This window comes from Amborella trichopoda, chromosome 7 (assembly GCF_054954075.1).
Source record: "Amborella trichopoda isolate Santa Cruz 75 chromosome 7, AtrichopodaSantaCruz75HAP2 v2.0, whole genome shotgun sequence".
NCBI classification, from domain to species: Eukaryota; Viridiplantae; Streptophyta; class Magnoliopsida; order Amborellales; family Amborellaceae; genus Amborella; species Amborella trichopoda.
This window is the reverse complement of record NC_142342.1, coordinates 25,511,094-25,531,583: the sequence shown is the minus strand read 5'-3', so window position 1 is coordinate 25,531,583 and position 20,490 is coordinate 25,511,094. Positions and strand designations below refer to the sequence as shown.

The window sequence follows — 20,490 nt, the reverse complement described above, 5'->3', positions numbered from 1 at the left end:
GAATTTTGGATTTTCAATCCAGACTGGGTATATTCCCAGCCCTAGTTGTAGAGATGTAGTGAAATAAATGACCATTCTTTTAGTAAGAAAAAGAAAGGTGGGTATGAGTGCCCTATATACAATTATACTTTTTACAGTAAGTTTTACTAAAACAAATGCTTCACAAGGATTTGAGACCACAATGCCGCCTCCTCTATCTCATTTTCCAGGAATAGTTGGAAGCACGCCTTTTCTAACATTGACCTCTATGAAATGAAGCCTTCAGGTGTTCTCCAATCATCCCATAATCCCATGGCACCATATTAGCTTCCTGTACTCGCCTCCTTATATTTGATCAAACAATAAGACTAAGTCATAACGATATCATTGAGAAAAACAAGTTCATACACTAAAGTTGTCTCCACAAAAAAAATCAATTAGTAGCTCCATAACAAAAGTAGCATCCGTCAAAATTCTTCACATTACGATGTAAACAAAATGTTGGAATTGCATCAAACTACACTAAAAAAATAAATTAACCAGGAAATGGCTCAAAGCTAGGTGGTTAGGGTGGTTGATCAGTAGAACATGACATCCTTACTTCCATTCCTAACATGGGTAGGGGACCTCATTACAACTAAACTAACTAAAACAATAACATAAAATAATAATATGTGATTATATGCAATTGACATGATGTCTCATGTGATTATATGTGATTTGATAAGCATGATAATATGTGATTATATGCTATTGACATAGTGATGTCTCTTGTGATGATATGTGATTTCTTGACATGCTTTGGGCGTATTACAAGGCCATGATTGACACTAGTGAGGTGTGCATAAAGTGATATGTGATTTCTTGGTATGCTTTGGGCATATTGCATGGCCATGATTGACACCAATGAGGTGTGCATGATGTGATATGTGATTTCTTGGCATGCTTTGAGCTTATTGCATGGCCATGATTGGCACCAATGAGATGCGTATGATGTGATATGTGATTTCGTGACATGCTTTGAGCGTATTACATAGCCATGATGGCATCAGTGAGGTGCGCATGAAGTGAAATGTGATTTCTTGGCATGCTTTGAGTATATTGCATGGCCTGATTTGTGACCTCCCCGACTCCCCATGATAGGACGGGAGTAGGGGCAAGAGATGTTTGGGTGGTCGCTTTCCCATTGATAGTAATTAGCACCCAGACGGTGCAAACTCCTAACCAAGTGGGCGTAGGGAATAGTGTCTTGTAAGGCCATAGTGTATCAAAAGCCTCAAAGCTCACTAGGGTTGTGTGCATGTGTCAGGTACTACGCAACATATTTACCCGTTGGTGGTGCTTCTCTTGTGGGATGGTAGAAGTTCTAACTTTGGACCCGAAGTTAGTGCTACTACTGCATGACTTCTGTTGTTGTGAATGCTTGTTTAATCATATATGATACTTAATTGCAATAATGTTTTAAACTAATAAACTTGTATTAGAAATAAATATGTCTAATAGCATGTATTAGAATGCATGAAATCAATACGTCAAATTTCTTCTTACTGGGCTATAAAGCTCATCCTTCACCATATAAATAAGTAATTAGCACAGATGGAGAGCCTGCGCTAGGAGACCATCATGGTAGATGCCGACCCTTTTGAGACTTTAGACTTGTTTATATTTTTTTTTATGATAGTTTAGCTTTGGGCCTTAGGTAGGCCCTTTTAGATTATGTTATGATCTGGGTTGTAATTATTTTTGTTTCTGTGTATAGAATGTACGATGTCTTTTGTAAATGTTCTTGCTTATGGGAATACTTATGTTTATCTTAGTTCCTGATGAATGCTCAAATCTTTTGGATGAGTGGTTATTAGAAGTCTTTTTGAGTTGTTGAGTGCATGTTTGATACCGGCTTTGATTCGACCTTCGTGTTCGATCCCACGCCCTATGCGCACGGTGCGTGGCCGGTAGAGGCGGGATCGTGACATTATGAAAAGGTGAAACATTGTGCAGAACATGAGTATGAAGAAGATTAACAACATACACAATAGTGGAGATTGCTTCAGGCCACATATTCTTTGGAGAATGACAACTTATAAGAAGAGAGCGAGCAGGTTCAAGGATATGCCGATATTTTCTTTCGGTGACTCCATTTTGTTAAGGGGTATGAGGGTCTTAAAGACACTAAACATACATAACTTGTGTATCATATAATAAACCTATGTGTACTTAGAAAAGTCATCAATAAATATTACATAATAGGAAAAACTACTAAAGAAAAAGGGCTGGTACTTCTATTATTACTATGAGGGAAAGATAGAGCCAAGTGTTTTGCCAACTTGTAACTCTCACAAAAAATATCTTTATCAAGTTTTCGTTGGAAAAGACAACAGGTAAAAGTCTAGAATTTAAAAGGCATAACATTTTTTTAGAGTGTAGATGAGCTAACCTATAGTGCTAGGCATAGTAGAGAGATATTGATTGCTTATTTCATAAGAAGCATGGGAAATATGACAAACAGGTAGGGCATGTGAAAGGTGAGAAGGAGCCTCACTGAAGTTAACTTGAAGAGCCGACCCTTCTTAGTGTCTCTCCCAATCACCTTCCCAGTAGCTTGATCGTACACCACGTAACCTTTATTAGAAAATGAGACACACTTGTTGTCAACTAATTGCCCAACAGATATCAAATTAAGAGGAAGGTTGGGAACATACCAGATGGACCAGGGAAAGTGGTATTACTAGAGCGGGTAACATAAAGAGGAGATCCATTAGCAGTAAAATAAATAATTTTACCAAAATGAAGTGTCATAGAGGATAAGTGCGAAATTTGTCTTGTCAAATGGTTAGATGCTCCTGAGTCTATGATCTAAGTATTTAAAAGAGCATTTGAATTACCTGAAAGCCCAAGACAGCTAAGACATGAGCAAGTTGCTAAAGTGTATTTAAGTCAATAAAGGAAAAACCTGGAATGGGTGGAGGAACTATAAATGATGTAGGTGTAGATGAAAAGTGGGAGTCAACAGAAACATCCTCCATAGTGATTGAACTAGGAATAGATGTCAATGTAGCTAATTAAGTAGAACCACTTATAAAAGCATTTCCATGAGCCTGAGGCATTTTTTGACAATTAGCAATCACATGGCCAAAAATTTTGCAATAATTGTAAAAACGTTCCTTCTTACAATGAGCAACTTGTGTCCTTTTTGTCTACATATATTGCTTTATATTTGGCCATAATTGAAACCCTTATTAGAGCCATTGGGTATAGCTAAAGCTACATCAATGATGTCTGGTAAATTGGATTTGTAAATCCCAAGAGAGCCTAAATGAGTCTCCTCGGCAAGGAGATTTGAGAGGGTAGCATCTAGTGATGAAGCGAGAGTGCAGTGAAGAATGGATGATCTCATATATTCAAACTCTAATCACCGCCTCAATAGAAAATGGAATGAACAAGTCTGATTTTTTGCTTTAGTAACTACCTTGTTAGGTGACTTTGTCTCTATTGAGTCCATCTCATTTCATATGCTTGAGAGGGAATTGAAATAGTCTTGGACAGATGAATCGCCTTGTGTTTCATGTTTTCTTTTTCAAGTGCATAGAGACGAGTTATGTTTGTTTGAGAGCAAATCTTTAAGTTATTATGTGAGGTTGCACCCAATTGTGTGCTCAACTGAATTCATGATCCATATAACAATGCAATTATCAATCGCAAACCAATCATTGCGCTCATTCTCATCAGTAGGTTGTGATATAGAGTCATCAATATAACCACATAACTTTCTTCCTATAAGAAAACGTCGCATCTGGAAAGGCCACAAGCCATAGTTCTTCCCATCAAGATGCACAAAATAGTAACACCTTCTGTATTGTTCTTGGATTCTATGACAGGAGAGAGAGAGTGAGAGAGAAGCAAACAATTAAGTAGGATGAGAGAAGCACTAGTAATATTCGACCACTCAATTTCCAATGATGCTCGAATCAAGAGAAATGAAAAGAAAAAATAACAATGACTAGGACATAAGAGAGAGGATTGAGAATGGACAAATATTTTGGAGAGAAGTGGACTTGGAAAAAAAAAAAACAACATTCAACATGCAAAGTCTTTATTATGAATGAGACGTGAGGGAAAGAGTGCAAAGGACGGGGATTGAGATGTGAGAAAGGGTGCAAAGAAAGACTCAAATCAAAGATTCAAAGGTGGCCACAGTTACTGGTTTCTCTCTCTTTGTACTTCAGCAAAAGAACGGAAGCAAAACTGGTTGAAAAGAATACTCTACTAGTACAAGGAGAACCCACAACGATGAGCTCTCTCTAGCGCAGAAACAAATGGATCTCTCTTCATATTGTAAATATTGATAAAAGATAAAGCAAAGAAAGTCGATCCATTAACTGATTCACAAAGAATATGATGATCTGCAGCAATTGACGAAGAAATGAGTAAGTTGCACGAACAATGACTCTAATACCATGATAGATTTTGAAGAAGTATAAATGGTAGAGAGAAAAAGAGAGGAATAGAATCTATGGCCAATTTGCATCAACTCTAAAAAGATTTATATATAATACATATTTAGATTAGACAAAACTATACCTACACAAAAACACAATGACAATAAAAGACAAATGAAATACATACATAAAATTATATTTTATTAATTATACGCACATTATTATAAGGTTGAGGCTATTAACAATCAAAATAATACATACCTCTAAATAGCGTCGAAAGATGATTTTTATAACAAAAATCATTGTGATGGCCTGAAAATTTATTTTCTTTACTTATAAAATTTAAAGCTTTAAAAACGGTGGAGATCTATTCATAAACACCCAAAAATGTTGAAAATTATGGCCCAGATAATACATTAACAGATGCACCATTTTCCAAACTTGAAATTCATTGTTTTTCACGATTTGCTGAAAAAGTCGAACAGTTGTCCCAAGTTACAGGACCAGCTTCCAAGGTCTTCCCATGGCGGAGCAGCCTGCATGCAAGGACGGTCTCATCATTTGGGCAAAAGATCGCTGGAACATTTTGGTTATTTGCGCCTAATTTTGGATTTGTTTTCAATTTCTTTATATGTAATTAAGCTTGGCTTTTAGCTTTTAAACGTTCACCCCTATTTGGTGAATCTTCTATATAAACAAGATTAGCTCATTTGTAAAAAAGTTCAGAAAATCACTCCGAAAGGCACCTTTTTTGGAAGCGCTCCAATATCCCAAAAGTTGGGAAGCATCGAGACTAGTTGATTCGTGTCTTGTCTTATTTTGTGAGCCCCTAGTCCATTTGGGAGAGAGAGGAAGAGAACACTTTAAGAAAGAGAGTAGCCATGAGTGGTGAGCGGTAACAGACTTGCTACCGATACCGAGTGCTTTGGTGGAGGTGCCACCAAAGCTAAGAGTTCAGTGATCGGGATTCAGGGACCTTTAAGTCCCTCCTCACACCTATCCAAGTTAAGAACTGAAAGCTAGACACTGGGTCCTTGCTCAGAAAGAAAGTCGGGAACAAAACTGGAGGAGCTTGTTCTCGAGAGGAACTCGCGAATGCGAGGATGAGAAAATCCCCGATCCGGATGAATGGGTTAAGGAACCCAAAAGCCACATGTATACAATGCAAAAAAACAAAAGAGGGACTAGCCAAACAAAGTCGACTGTATCAAGATGATCATCTTCAAGGGTTTTTGACTTCAATACAACCTCTTCAAGTGAATTTTTTAGGTGCACCTTAATTTGATTGTTTAAGACCTCAACCCTATATAAACATTTAATTTAAAAGTGTTTCTCAATCTAATCACACTTTCGAGAAACCATTAATATTTAAACAAAAAATAGAGCTATAAATCTTTTTTCAAAAATAATTTTTAACAATATATTATTTGAAGAAATATACAAATAGACTATTTACTTTTAATACAAAAAAATCACAATCACTTTTATCTATTAGATTCTAATTAGATAGTTGTGAATGTATCATTAACAAAATTCAAAGTAAAAAAAAAAAATCTCACGTTTGTAGTATACACCACCAAGCCACCTAATTTGACATATAATGGCTAATACCACTTGTGACCTCCTTGTAACAAAGATAAACCGTCTCACAGTATACTGTCCCCATTACTTTTACCTAAAATATATCACGTGCTTGAAAGCAATGCACATTACATTGCGAGTATATATATTTAAGTGACCAAAATCTGTCCAAAATGAGTGTTCACCTTCCCTCTTATTCTCTCTACTCAAACTAATGTCCCTCCATAAGAGAAGCCTTTCCCAAAGTTGGCAATAATGAAATACCAGTATCCATAGACTGAAGGAAATAATTCTTGAAAGCCTCGAAAACCATCAATTCCTTACCCATATTTTCCTTACCAACAGTCCCTCACCCATATTTTCCTTAATTAATATGAAGTTAAACTCAAATTGCTCCTCCACAGTCTACAGCTACAAGCTTGAAACATGCGAGGAACAGACACAGAGAGTGAGAGAGAGAGAGAGAGAGAGAGAGAGTAGTTGTGATATTAAGGGCTCAAATTGAAGGAATGAATAATGAAGCACAAAATAGTTTGCTCATTATTCTCTAGAGAAGAGGGCTGGGATTGTCATGCATTTACATGTCTAACATTTGACAGTTATAGAAAGAAGATAATATACGATCACATGTAACAATGGAAAATGTGGATGATACAATTGGTTATATTTTCTATACAAGAAACTAATTTCAGAGGTAATCAACAAATGAAATATTGTGAACCTGCAAAAATAACTTGTCATCCATAAGATGCCTTGGCTGCAAGATGCAAGAGAGAGCGCCTGTGATAAACAGTGCGGAGTTTCTTGTACTTTGGAAGGAAGGCACCCAACTCTATCTCCCTCTCAAGAAGCTGCCCGTGCAGCCTCTCACATTCCTCGTCCGCAGCATTCATGGCATCTGTATGTCAAGCAACACCACTCAAACTTATAAACAATACAAAACATTGTGTCAAAAGATTTTCTCTTAGCAAAACCCTATCTAGGAGTTTCTATAAAAAAAATTGAAGGATGTAACCTTCTTCACTTAGTTACCATGTCCAAAGAGAAAAAAAAAATCAGTAGATGCCTAAAAATAATAATATCCGAAGATTAATAAGAAGCCATCCAATTTTTGGATGGTGAAACGTTGACGTATCAAGGAACTGAAAATCCATCTTCCTTTTTAGGTTTTTTCACTGATGTGGTGATGGTAAAGCACATGCCAAAATTTCAAAGTAAAATTAAAAAAATAAAATAAAATCCTCCTGTTCGTCTTTGACCCGATGGAGAAAGTATACATCTAACAGTGATACGGACATCTACAAAATTGGGGGCCAAATGAATCCCCTTATTGCCTCAATCAATACTACTTTTTCTTTCCTGAAGCAGATGACCTGATTTCACTCCATTTAAGGTTTTACATTCTGGAATTTTTCATGAGCTTGCTCGCTAGGATAAATATTGGTCTATAAAATTCCGGTCAAACAAACCCCCCTAGATATTTTGTTTTTTCAGGAGGCTTTGGACTGTGAGCTAATGATATGCAAATTAGCTCATGGGTGTGTGCCATGTTTTCCCATGCCATACATATATAATGGAAAAGGTGTGTATAAGATGTCAATCTTATACCATATGACCACCTCAAAAACTCATCGGAAAAGGTCGTTCTATCACCAAAAAACCCTCTAATTGATCATCTCGACCTACTAGATTTACACTATTTTTTAAACTTTAATTTTCATAATTATAGATGAAATTTTTTTTTCAGACCATCACAAGTATTTCTGGCACTGAAACAGCAACTTTCAGCATCATTTAGAGGTCCGCCTTACCATGAATGTCTAAAACTTAGGCATCAACCTTATACAAACCTTGCCCATATATAGATATATAAAAAAGCTTGGGTGAGCCCACTTGCTCATGAAATAGTATAAACCCAACAGCCCAAATTGAATCTGAACTAATCTAACGAACACGGATGTTTGATAGTGTTTGAATTTCAATTTTTTTTCTACAAGTCCAAATCACTCGAAATTTTAAGCATGTGTTCTTCTCATCAAGCCGCACCTAATAAAAATATAAAAAAAATAATTCGCGAATTTTTTTAATCAAAATACCCCCGAAACTTTGGTCAATTTATTTCATGTAAAATATTTTTTTGGTATTTTTCGAAAATTCACCTATTTTTGATGTATGCCTGCTCCAAATTTCAAATGATTTGGATTTATAAAAAAAAAATTAAAATTCAAACACTACCTAACATCCATGATTGTCAGATCGGCCCAGATTCAATCTGAGCCGTTGGGCTCATTTTTTCCCGTGAACTAGTAGGCTCACCCTACAATCTTCTATATATATATATATATATATATATATATATATATATATATATATATATATATATATATGGAAAAAGCTAAAATGTGCAGCCTAGCTTAGATAAGCTAAATGCGCCAACGGCTCAGATTAAATCTCAACCGATATGATTATTACAGATGTCCAGAAGTGTTTGAATTTTAAATTTTTTCTATAAATCCAAATCACTTGAAATTTTAGGTGTATGTTCTTCTCATCAAGGCACACCTAATAACAATATAAAAAAATTATCCGTAAAAAAATAATTGACCAAAATACCCCCAAAACTTTAAAGGGGTATTTTTGTCCATTTTTTTCATGTAAAATATTTTTTAATATTTTTTGAATATTCACCTATTTTTGATGAACACACGCCTAAAATTTTAAGTGATTTGGATTTGTGGAAAGACAATTAAAATTCAAACACTACCGAACATCCGTGATTGTCAGATAAGCCCAAATTCAATCTAGGCCGTTGGCGCATTTAGCTTATTTAAGTGTGTATGTATATATATATATATATATATATATAGAAGATACTACAAAACGTCTATAGGTGAAAATGAACAGTGATTTTGCCTACCCTCATCACCGTCCAAAGTCATCTCACGGTCACGATTGTCTTGTAATGTTTTATTTTTAATTGTTTTTCTATACATCGAAATGACCTGAAATATAAAACGAGTGTTCATAAAAAATAGATGAATCTACAAAAAATATCAAAAAAATATTTTACATGAAAAAATGAACCAGAATACCCTCAAAAGGTTTCGGGGGTATTTTGATGAATTTTTTTTTTACGAATTAGTTTTTTTATATTTTTATTAGGTGCACCTTACTAAGATGTACACACAATCCAAATTTCAAATCATTCTGATTTGTAGAAAAAAAATGAAAAATGAAGCACTACCGGACAATCGTGACCGTACGATGAACTTTGAACGGTGATGAGGGTAGGCAAAATCACTGTTCATTTTTGCCTATAGACGTTGGGAAGACTTTTTCTATATATATATATATATATATATATATATAGAGAGAGAGAGAGAATATATATATATATATATATAGAGAGAGAGAATATATATAGATATATATATAGAGAGAGAGAGAGAGAATATATATATATATAGAGAGAGAGAGAGAGAAAGAGAGAGAAGTGCCTTGCATCCTCCGGAGTAGCGTTGAAGGAGCATATAAGCGCAAAATTTCTTCCTTTTGCTTCTCGAGAACACAAAGCTTTTGCTGGGCATCTGCAAGTTCTGTGCTCCTAATGACTTGGCACTGTCAATAAACCAATTGAGAAATAGGGGCAACCATGTTAAAGCTTGTATGCAAGATAATAAGAACTAGGAGCATTTTAAGATGTATAACTACTGACCTGATTCTTGAGCTCCAGTATTTGTGGTTCCTTATCCAGGTTCTCCCCTATTCCCAAAACACAAAGAAGGGCTCAGTTTCTCACTAATTGAAAGGGAGAAAAGGAGACGAAAGCTAGCGTATAAATGCTTACTTGCCAGCTGAAATGTTGCCTTCCAGAGCTCATCGCGGACCTGAACACCAAATAAGCATCCGTGTTATCACATGCATTATAAGAAGCTGTACAGGACGAGTAACCCCTTTATTGATGCCATAATATGAACTCAGATAACTGAATATCAAGATCTATAAGCCTGTGGAATGTAAACTAAAAAAGTAAATAATATGCAGATAAAAACATACTTTTCAGAACAGATGTAATTGATATTCAAAATGATGAGTGCCAAGGACGACTTACCTAGTCTATGAAACTTGAGTTTCAAATGGGGCAAGCATCAGACATCAAATTTATCTCAGTTGCCACATATTTGGACGAATTACAAAAATGGGGCATCAAGGTCTCGTTGCCCAGCAATTCAAATAAGAAAACAGGTAGGATGAAATCTAAAACCAAGAGAAAAGTGATCCAATTGAGAAAATTTTACTGGGCAACTATGGGGCAATACCATGCGATGCACAACCTAGATAAGGAGAAGACAATAGAAAAATAGTGAGTGGACAATAGAGAGCAGCAGCCTTCTGAAAACAGAACCAGTGATAAAGGTAGGAATATCAGGTACAGGTAAAAAACCAGCAGTAAGTGGAGTGAGAATCCCGCAATAACCTTTTCTGTATAAGGGGCCATGGATTTGCTACACAGCCAAAAATATCAACACAAATTGAAAGTTTCAAATACTCAAAGATTGCCCATAACAACTGCACCTTTCCTTCTAGCCCGCGATCTTAAATTCAAATGATGCCAAAACTAGATTTTCTAACATAATGTGGAGATGAAGCAATAATTTCCTGCTCAAAGAACTCCAAATTTTTCCTGAAACTCATCTAATATTGCATTGGCTTCACTATAGGCACACATAACCAAAGCAGCCACACCAAGCCAACGGATTCTCCAAAACCACTGGACACAAAACTCTACTTTGTCATGAAACTCAACTTGGAGCCACATCATCCATAATTAGACTAACATTCTAACAGATTCCTAGGGTCAAGTCACAACCACCGACTTTCTGAAGAGAAAATCAACCCTTGGATAGATATTGTTTCCTTCTGGACCAGTAAAACTCCAATGTACTCTATGTTCTGAACCATAGATTTTCAGTTATGGCAAAACAACACTGTAAAGAAACAAAGACTATTACAGCACAAACAGTAAGAGCACCACAGTAAGGGCATTGCTTCGACCCTCCACATGACACATACACATAAAAAAATAGATGCTGAGCTTGGCTTTAGGTGAAGTGATAAACTTAAGCCACTCACCAACTCTACTAAAAGGCATGTCTTGGGACAGTATATAACAAAATACAAAGCACAAGAAGGAGGTAAAGAACCTTTCTGATCAATGTCAAAAACCTTCAAATAGCTGGGACTAAAACACTAGTAAGGTAATAGGTCAATTCTTATAAGCAAGACAGCAAAAAATGGAACAATAAGAATCACCATCACCTGTGAGCAAGAAAATATGAGCTCAGAAAACTTACAGCATTTTGTGTTCGGACTTGCTCTATAGAATAGAGAAAGTTGTTGTAAGCCTCTTTGTCTGTAAGAAGCTTGCGAAGTTCATCAACACTACATATTAATTAGAGAAAATAAGCACGATACAATGAATATAATAATCTTCTACAAAAGCTTAATCTAAAGTAAGGCCATATACGGTCATCACATCTATCAATTTGATCAATACAAGGAATTGCCTTATAAGAATGAATAGTTAATTAATACTCCACAAAAAGGAATTACTTAAGTGAACCATTGTCTTGACAATCAAATTACATGAAGTTCAGTTCATCAAGGCTAAACCAAATCGAAGCAACTAATATTTTGAAGTAAGACATCTACAAAAATACAAAATCACAGCTATACGCTTAACATCACGCTACCAGTTATTTTGCTGTTCCAATTAGTACCTTTAAGCTATCAGGTACATCTTCCAGCCTTAATTGATTTAAAGTATGCAGGTAAGAGAATGCCAAACAATAGGGCAATATCCCTAAAGTTGGATTTGTAATCCAATGATAACTAGATATCTGAGATGAAGAAAATCCTAAAAGGTAAAGATAAGTGTGTAAGGGAAAATTCAAATACAAAAGTAAAATAATCACAAAAACAATTAATGTGAACAAATCATAAGCTACTGTTTACATTTTTTTAAATGAAAACCACTTAATAAAAAATTCCATTCAGCCTAACTAACCTGTTAAAACTTCACAATAGATCACAGAATGATAATATATACATTCATATAATAGCTAAAGGACATTCTGGCCTTCAAATGTATTTGATGTAGTTGAAGATTTCAAAGGAAATCATGCACTCGAACGACAACGATAACGACAACAACATTGACAATGATTAAGAATAACAAAACTACCATACCAAAAACCACTATTTCTTCAAGAAAAGCTACAATTCTTTACTTAGATCAGCGAGTCAGAGAACCAGCTGCATGAGATAAAAAACCAAAAAGAGGACCAAACCTCCTATTCATAACATACGTTGTGATCTATCACATGCCTTGGTCAAAGCCACCTGTAGCATCGAGAAAACCTTCCACTCATTTGACCAAATGAAATCCTTCCAAGTTTCGGGAGTTTTTGAACCCAAAAACGAAAATCTTCCACATTCAAACTTGTCCCAAAATGTTCCTATCACATTGATCTATGAAAGACGTAACAAATTCTTTTGAATCATAACCGACAATTCTCTAAGATGGATTTTTTTTTCTCCACCTTTCTCCCACCATTTTCTTTCAAACGTGTTCTTTTAGTTAAAATTTTTAATTTTGCACTGATTTATACCTCCCATTAGATGAAATCAAATATTTGGTTTTGAATCTTTAATTTTATACGTTGTTTCTTTATTTTTGGCTATTTTTATATCTTTTCTCGTTTTTTTTTTTAGAAAGAAAAGATTGCACTTGTCTCCATTCCTACATAGCTAATATTTTTATATACTTGGTTTGCTCCTCATGACACAACTGCTAAGGATTAGGCAACCTACAAAGGTGGACCAAGGAGATCATGGTTTCCAAATAAATTAAGCATGTCGCATTGGGATGTTACAATTATTAGTTCCTCTAACTATAATTCATGAGATAACAACCCAACAATTTTTAAGAATCTGAATGGACCTCTTCCACCAAAGTTTTTGCAGGTATTCGCCTCATAGACCTAATTTTTGAAGACTGATGCATGTCTTAGGATGCAAAAACACACCTTGTCCAGATTATCTGTGTGGAAGCCACCACCACTTGGCAGATTCAAGCTCAATTTTGAAGGCAGCTCCTTAGGAAATCCGGGGATTGCTGGAATGGGTAGTACACTCTCGGATTATGAAAGAAAACTTATTCTCTCTTTCTCGGGTCCCCTCCCGCCTTCCACTGCGAACGAAGTTGAATCTAGAGCTCTTCTTCAAGGCCTCATACCCTCATGCCCTTACTTCCTCAACCTTATGGTGGAGGGAGATTCCAGCAATGTTATCCACTGGGCGAGGAAGGAAAGACATATCCCCTGAAGATTGGCCTCTTTGTTCGACCAGGTCTTTGATCTTATTCGAGGACAACCTATTATCTTCCAGTATTGCTACAGGGACAGAAACTCTAGCGCAGATCAGTTGGCTAAACAGGGTGCTTCTTTGCCCCTATTTGGTTGTTACTTCTTTGTAATACTTGTTTAGTTTCTCTCTTGTATAACCTCTGTAACTTTGTTGATGGAATGGATAGTCCAAAAACAAAAAGAAAAGAAGAAGAAGAAGAATAACTCTCAACAATCAAACATGTAACAGTTAAAAGTCATGTAGTTTAAATTTACACTCATAAATAATTGCCAACACTCTGCAAAACACAAGACTCCCCACACAGCCATTCACCCATGATGCCAAAGAGAACATCATACTTATCATTTATTTGGAGCTACAAAGCATAGAGGACGGAAACCTGTGAAGAGGGACATCAGGGTAAACCCATTATGCTAGGCATAGCCAATGGCATGCATACATGTGCACATTCCTTGGGAGGGGAAGTGAGATCATGACCAGGGCTCCCCAGTTGGAGGTTGCCATGGGAGCACTGATACATATGTGCATATATTATGTATTAAAGAGAGAGAGAGAGAGAGAGAGAGAGAGAAGCTTTACAAAATAATTGAAGGAAATGCATTTTGTAGGTCCAATTATGGAGCCCACCAAAGGAGAGAGAGGGCCCTTAACAATATGAGGGGAAAGAGTTCCCAAGAATGCAGGGAATGTGTTTCTTAAGAGCTGTATTAACTTTCTCATGTTGAATAATATACATGACTCATTAAATTAGCCTCCCACAATGTATGTGTGTGTGTGTGTAGGCATGCAACCTCCAGTCTCAATTCTTGTTTCACATCAATCATATAAGTATAAATTCCCATTTATGTTCCAATAAAAAAGTACAAGTATTGTTATCAATGTCCAAATAAAAATATTTGCCTCCTTTGGATGAGAATCCAGGTGAATGAACATAATTCGTAAAAGTATTTGTATCAGGTGATTCTTTTTAGGGTAAAGTTGACCATATTTATCATAATAAGTCCAAGAAATCTGCTTAAAGTTGACCATATTTATCATAATAAGTCGAAGAAGTAAATTGATAAACCATCCTAATTGTACTGAAGTTGAGCCCATTAGTTTTAAAGTATCATTCTAAACCAGTTAATACTTTAAAATGTTCCTTATACATATTTCGCCACATACTAGAAGCATCAAAACAGAGAATTATAAATTCACTAAGAAATAAAATATGACATCCTCTACATAATGTGGAGTCATATTGGATGCACCATGCATATTGTTTTAAGGTAAAATGATGTAAAACGTTTAGCCATATTACTGTCAACTGCATAAAATCTTGATTTTTCAAGTTTGTATGATGGGTACTGGAATTCTAAATGAAAATAACCATTTCCATACCAATAAACATAAGCAGGAATGACATATAGAACCACCAAGAGAAAATAAATAGCCGATATTGAACTACCTCATTTAGGAAAGAAACATCCCAAAGCAAGTTAATACCAGCGATAATCAAGTCGCTTAGAATGATCAATAACAAGAATCCACAGCATCAAGACATACATCAACCACCTATGTACTTCATCTTAAAGCAGAACAAAGCAGAACACAACAATCCATGGTTATTACTAAATTTTCCTAGCAAAAGCTGGATCAAAAGTACAAAGCCTCGTAATGTGTGTGCAGCACATGGTTAATGTCTCCCTTTGTCACAACAAACCAAATGAACAACAGCAGGAGCAAAACCATTGACCGTCAGTAATCCAGTGATAGGACAACATGCTCTTCCTAAAAGGTTTCAAAGTCAATTTAAGCACTAAGTAACAGGCAGGATGAAGCCTCAACAGCCAGTTGCACAAGATAAAAGTACCTTTTGTCCTTTAAAAGAACAATAATGCCTGCAGCCTCAGTTGGAGACAGTGGCCCACATGATGGAGACTGTGGGCGGTCCAAAGCAGCAGACATTGAACTATTCGGCGTGGAGGGACGGGAAGAATTCGGTGATGAGCTTGATGACGAAAGCCATGGTTGTGTGGGAATCGCTGTTTGGGGTTGTTCTTGTGCTCCCCTACATAGTGCAAGCGTTTAGCATTTTAAAGTAATAAATAGATAAATAGATAAAATACAACTTAGATTTCTGTAATTACAAAAATGGCCAGCTTCTTGAAATGTCAATATGCAGCAGAATTTACATCTATACATGTAGATTTATATGACTAACCAGTAAAACATGAGCGTAAAAACATTATATAAGCACACAATAATGGACTTATTAATATGCACACATATACCTAGATAGACAGATCATGCATGTGTGAGCAAGTGCAAGATGGAGGACCAGCTAGCAGTACAGACTAATAAATAGATAAACAGACAACCAGAAGTATTGATAAGTCATTTATAGACATGCAGATGGATAGATACATGTTTGAAGGCACATATTTGTATCCACATTTTTGCATGCGCACGCAATGGTTGTCTGAGTGTATGGATTTCATGTGTTTCATATGCACAAGGACAGATCATGCATGGATCTCCTTTCTCTGAGACGTTCAGCTGACTTCCCATTATTCCACATTAGAACATTACAAGCTTTCTACCAGTATGCTTGAACCATTTTAAGATAACACTTTTAAACGGTTATAAGGCTTTACAGGAGAAGGTAGACCTTCATGCCCTATGATGCATGGACACAGTTGTGGACATGGCTAAAACATTAAAAAGTTGTGATTTGGCATACATTAGTGTAAGGCCCGACACAGACATTACACCCCCTTTAGAGTATCCATGCATCAAAGCTCATGCCCATGTTCACACAGATTTGTTACAGCGAATTTCATGAAAGGTGCCACTCTTGCATATGGGGTTAAAACAGGTATCTCTAAATTTTTTTAACTCACAAAACGGCAGCACTTTGGGTGTGTGTTCACACCTAAAGGGGGGTTAAAATGTGGCATCCAGAGATGCCAACTAAACCCATCCAATCTATCACCTAAAAGTAATGCCAAGGACGCATATTGAAGTGGCATCCAGAAAAAGCCTTCCAAATTAAAATGACCTATGGAACTTAAAAGATTTTAAGCATACTCAGATCTTCGAATAATAGCTATAGAGCAGCAAGATATGATGCACTAGGTGCAGCTTCCTGCTAGCACAGAAGGATTTCAACCGAATGCCATTCCTGAATCCTGATGTTTCAGATTAATGACCATCCAAAATCCCATCCTCATAAACTCAAAAAAATCTGGCTAGCAGAAATTTCATTATATTACTCTACAAGACCTCATACAAAGATGTCATAAGAGTAAGCCTGAGGTCATTGGGGACTCAGATCAACACAATCCTATGCTTTCCTTAAGTAAAAACCATCAAATCAAACAGCCAAGAATTCCTCCCTCTCTACGTCAAGGTCCCTTCTCAAGAAGTCACTATAGGAAATCAGCTTCATGACCTTAATTTCTAAACACATTTGCTTTCAGAAGAAATCATTCTGCTGAAACTGAGTTCCTTCAGCATTCACCCATCCTGATTTAGCAAATCTTCACATTATTTGCAAGCATAAACCTCAATTGAACTCCTCTGTAAAGGACCAAATCCACTGCCCTCACATGCTTACAAACTTCCAAAAGCTTCTAGTACTCATCCTGTCATCAATGACCTTGTGGCCCATGCTTACAAACTTCCAAAAGATTGCATTCAATTCAATGCCTCATTCTTTTATAGTTAGATACCACAATCATCCTTGATAAAAAGGTACGATAATCATCCAGGTAGCAAATAAAGCTACTTTATTACAAATGGAAACACCTTATGCACCTAAATTTAGTCCATACACCAGATTCAGTTTCATAAAATGGATTCTTCCTATTTAAGGACCGCCACTCCAAGAGAAATATGCTCAACTCTTTTCCATTTCACAAAGCTGCAGCAAGGAGTGGAGGAGGGCTAAAGAGATATCAGAGTAATATTTCGACATAAAATAAAGTATTTTTTTCTTTGACCCCAACCTCTCCTTGGCCTTCTCCAAAGATGCTCCCACAACTATTCTCTACGAGCACCCAAAGATAAAAAACAGCCCTACTTATTCTCTAGCCATATGATCTACAACACCAGTGACCACTCTAAGGCCCATCATTTTTGTCATATTTAGTTCCAACACCTCCCAAAAAGTGCCTTAAATGAACCTTAAGGCCACAGCATCCAAAAAACATATCACAAGCGACTAACGTATCACCTACAAAGTGTACTGTACCCCACAAATTTTAACTTAACATGTTCGTCAATTAGTGTTACACAGAGGAAAACCTTCAATAAAACCGAACTTGCCAACCACCCAAAAGCGTGCTTAAATATTTGATCATTAAAGCAAATAGGAAAGGCAAAGACTGGTCCAGTATCGAAGGCAACTAGGAAAATGAAAGAGTTTTCAAGGCCCATATTGTTGATAAATAAGAAAGAAGAAGAAACCAAGACATCCACCAAAGCTCCCAAACTCCACTTAATCATGACATAACACAAATTTCAGATCCACATAAGAGTAAACTCTTTTACTTTTGTCACATGAAGTAAGACTTTTCAAAATTACACCATGAAAAATTCCAGATTTCCCACACCAAGTCCTAAGATATGAAAGCTGTGGTAGCATCTTTGGAGAATTACGAAAGAAGTAATAGAGGACTTGAGCAATAATGTCATCAATACCACAAAAACCAAATATTCCATCCATTCCAATCCCATGATTTAGGTCCAAAAAGAAACTTAAAGAAAAAACAAAAAAAAAGAATATTATGCACTAGCTCGCTACCCAATACATCCCCAAATTTCGTAAACAATACATTAGATAGTTATTTAGACTTGCCATGTTGATCATTGCACTAGATCTTGAAGGAATGACACCCATAATTCCTAATTTGCATTTCCTAGTCTTCTTTCCCACTCTCATTATTTCATCTCCCTAATATAACTTAGTTGGCCGGACATTTTCTCCCTGTTGAGAAAAGAGGGATACAAGATTTTTAGTATAATATAAGAGTCCTTTCATACTCATTAACCTGTATCATATGCCACCTTCATAAAGTACATACATCAGTGATTTAAAAAGCGGACTACCCAGCGCCTGGGCAGCAGCCTAGGCAGCCTAGAAGACATGGGTGCATCGCTTAGGCCTAGGAGGCCAAAATAGGCAGGATAGGCAGATATCCCTGGGCAGGCCCGCCCAAGGCCCACTCATGGAGAGTATATTTGGTCATTGTTTTAATACTAAAGGGAAAAATTGTAGGATTTAGGTTCATTTGAAACCTAAAACCCATTAGAGCCTATTTTAGAGAGAGAGAAAAACCTTCAAACACTAGTTTTTGGTGATTTCTATAGAATTGAAGGGTTTCTCAAAGTTATGAGAAATTGATCTAAACATCACTCATTAGTATTACATTTAATTTTGGATGTTTTATAAATCTATTGGCTGCCCAAGTTCTAGGTGCTTGCCTGGGCGCCTGCCTAGGTGCTGGGCGGCCTGGACCCCCGGCCGCTTAGGCGTCACCTAGCGCTTTTTGAAACACTGACATACATTCACAAAAACTTCGACTTCTAATAATGCCTAGTGTAGTATATGTTACAGAGCAGTTATAAATAATGAATAATAAAAAATAACATAGTGAGTTCTAACATCGATGATTTGTCAGACAACCATTGTTAAGTATACCTTGCTAATTATCAAGTAACAAGCCTAATCTACTAAAGCGTCAACTCAATATCTAGCAATTAATAGTTGACAATCATATAATAACCCCTTACTCATCACTGACACAAAAAAAAACAAGGAGATGAAATAATTGTTGAACAATTTTGTGTTCTGCTTCTCATCAATCTGTGAAGACAAAACTTTAATGGTTGAAATAAAAATTATTATATGAAAAGAAGGTCCAACCTACTGTAGATATTATAAATCAAACAAGGGAGGAATTCATTCAACAGAAAACATATTCAGTAATCTAAAACTAGAGAAATTTGTCTGTCAAAAAAAGAGAATACAAAAATTTGTGTTACATCTATGACTAACAAAAAATACTAAAAATAAGAGATGAGCAAGAACTATGTAATTCTTAGAGTTACATATAAGCTATAAGACTAATCAGAAAAAGAATACAGATGATGAATCCATGATCCCCCTATATAATAACTAAAAAAAACCCTTTATGGACATGGACTTAATCCCATATAACACAGAATGGTCGAAATATTCATTGAACAAACAAGGAAAACCATAAAACCTGAGAAAATAACAAGGTACCTAAATCTCATTTACATTTGACAGACCCAAAAACAATCAGTAACAGTGAAATCAGAATAGACCCACTCAATTAGGTCCTAATGTACAAATAAACACAAGACCAAAACCACAATTAATCCCACTTCTCAGGAAATAGAACCAAAGTTGGAAGAAAAAGTAGATAGCATGCGCAGATCCACCTGATAAAACAAACCACAATTTCTCTTATGAGGAATGAAGAGAAAGAAAAGGTCACAAGCGTACCAGAATTTGAACATTGCTAACGGATCAGGCAGAACGCTTCAAATCCAAATACCACCAAATCAGATAGCCAAAGAGGAGGGCCAATACCTAAATCCACAAACCACAGCAAAGGGCCAATACCTAAATCCACAAACCACAGCAAAGGGCCAATACTCAAATCCACAAATCACAGCAAAGCTTTTATTTTTATTTCGAAAAAACAGATAAATCAACGCACAAGACAAGAACCCTCCTCGCTATTTCAAAAACTCGCGTTATGAATGTCGTCGTAAGGTTTCCTTTCGCGTCGTAAATAACGATCCCGCTTTGCTTTAATATTCATCGATCCCTTTCATTCGAAGATATACCTATCAGTCATCATTTTCACACGCTTTCTCTCACGCGTAGCGAGGCAAGTTAAGGCCATTGTTTTGACTAAGCGCATGTAGCGTGTCCCCGAGGGAACATAATGCGCATTTTTTCCCTGGGGGAAAACGTGTGGCGATGGGCAGCACTTGAACAAGCTAGCCCTAGTCCTTACAGGACTAGTCCAAGCCTCGCCCAATCCTAACA

General features: G+C 36.3%; 1 protein-coding gene across 7 annotated transcripts; it reads right to left on the bottom strand.

Moving 5' to 3' along the window:
- Positions 1–59: 59 nt before the first annotated feature.
- VPS37-1 (Modifier of rudimentary (Mod(r)) protein) lies at positions 60–20,271 on the bottom strand. Of its 7 annotated transcripts, none has more exons than XR_016059941.1 (9): positions 19,939–20,271; positions 15,277–15,474; positions 11,351–11,438; positions 9,844–9,883; positions 9,712–9,758; positions 9,494–9,614; positions 6,718–6,894; positions 2,519–2,598; positions 60–323 (listed from the first exon to the last, which is right to left on the bottom strand). XR_016059941.1 is itself a non-coding variant. In XM_088872832.1 (9 exons), the coding sequence occupies exons 2-8, from the start codon at positions 19,950–19,952 to the stop codon at positions 6,734–6,736; spliced, it is 669 nt and encodes a 222-aa protein (XP_088728958.1). In that variant the 5' UTR covers positions 19,953–20,058; positions 20,156–20,271; the 3' UTR covers positions 2,237–2,598; positions 6,718–6,733. The 7 variants fall into 7 exon arrangements, 6 of the variants coding, with proteins under 6 accessions (XP_088728954.1, XP_088728958.1, XP_088728956.1 ...); XM_088872832.1 differs by lacking the exon at positions 60–323 and having other exon boundaries at positions 2,237–2,598; positions 19,939–20,058; positions 20,156–20,271; XM_088872828.1 differs by lacking the exon at positions 2,519–2,598.
- Positions 20,272–20,490: the final 219 nt, after the last annotated feature.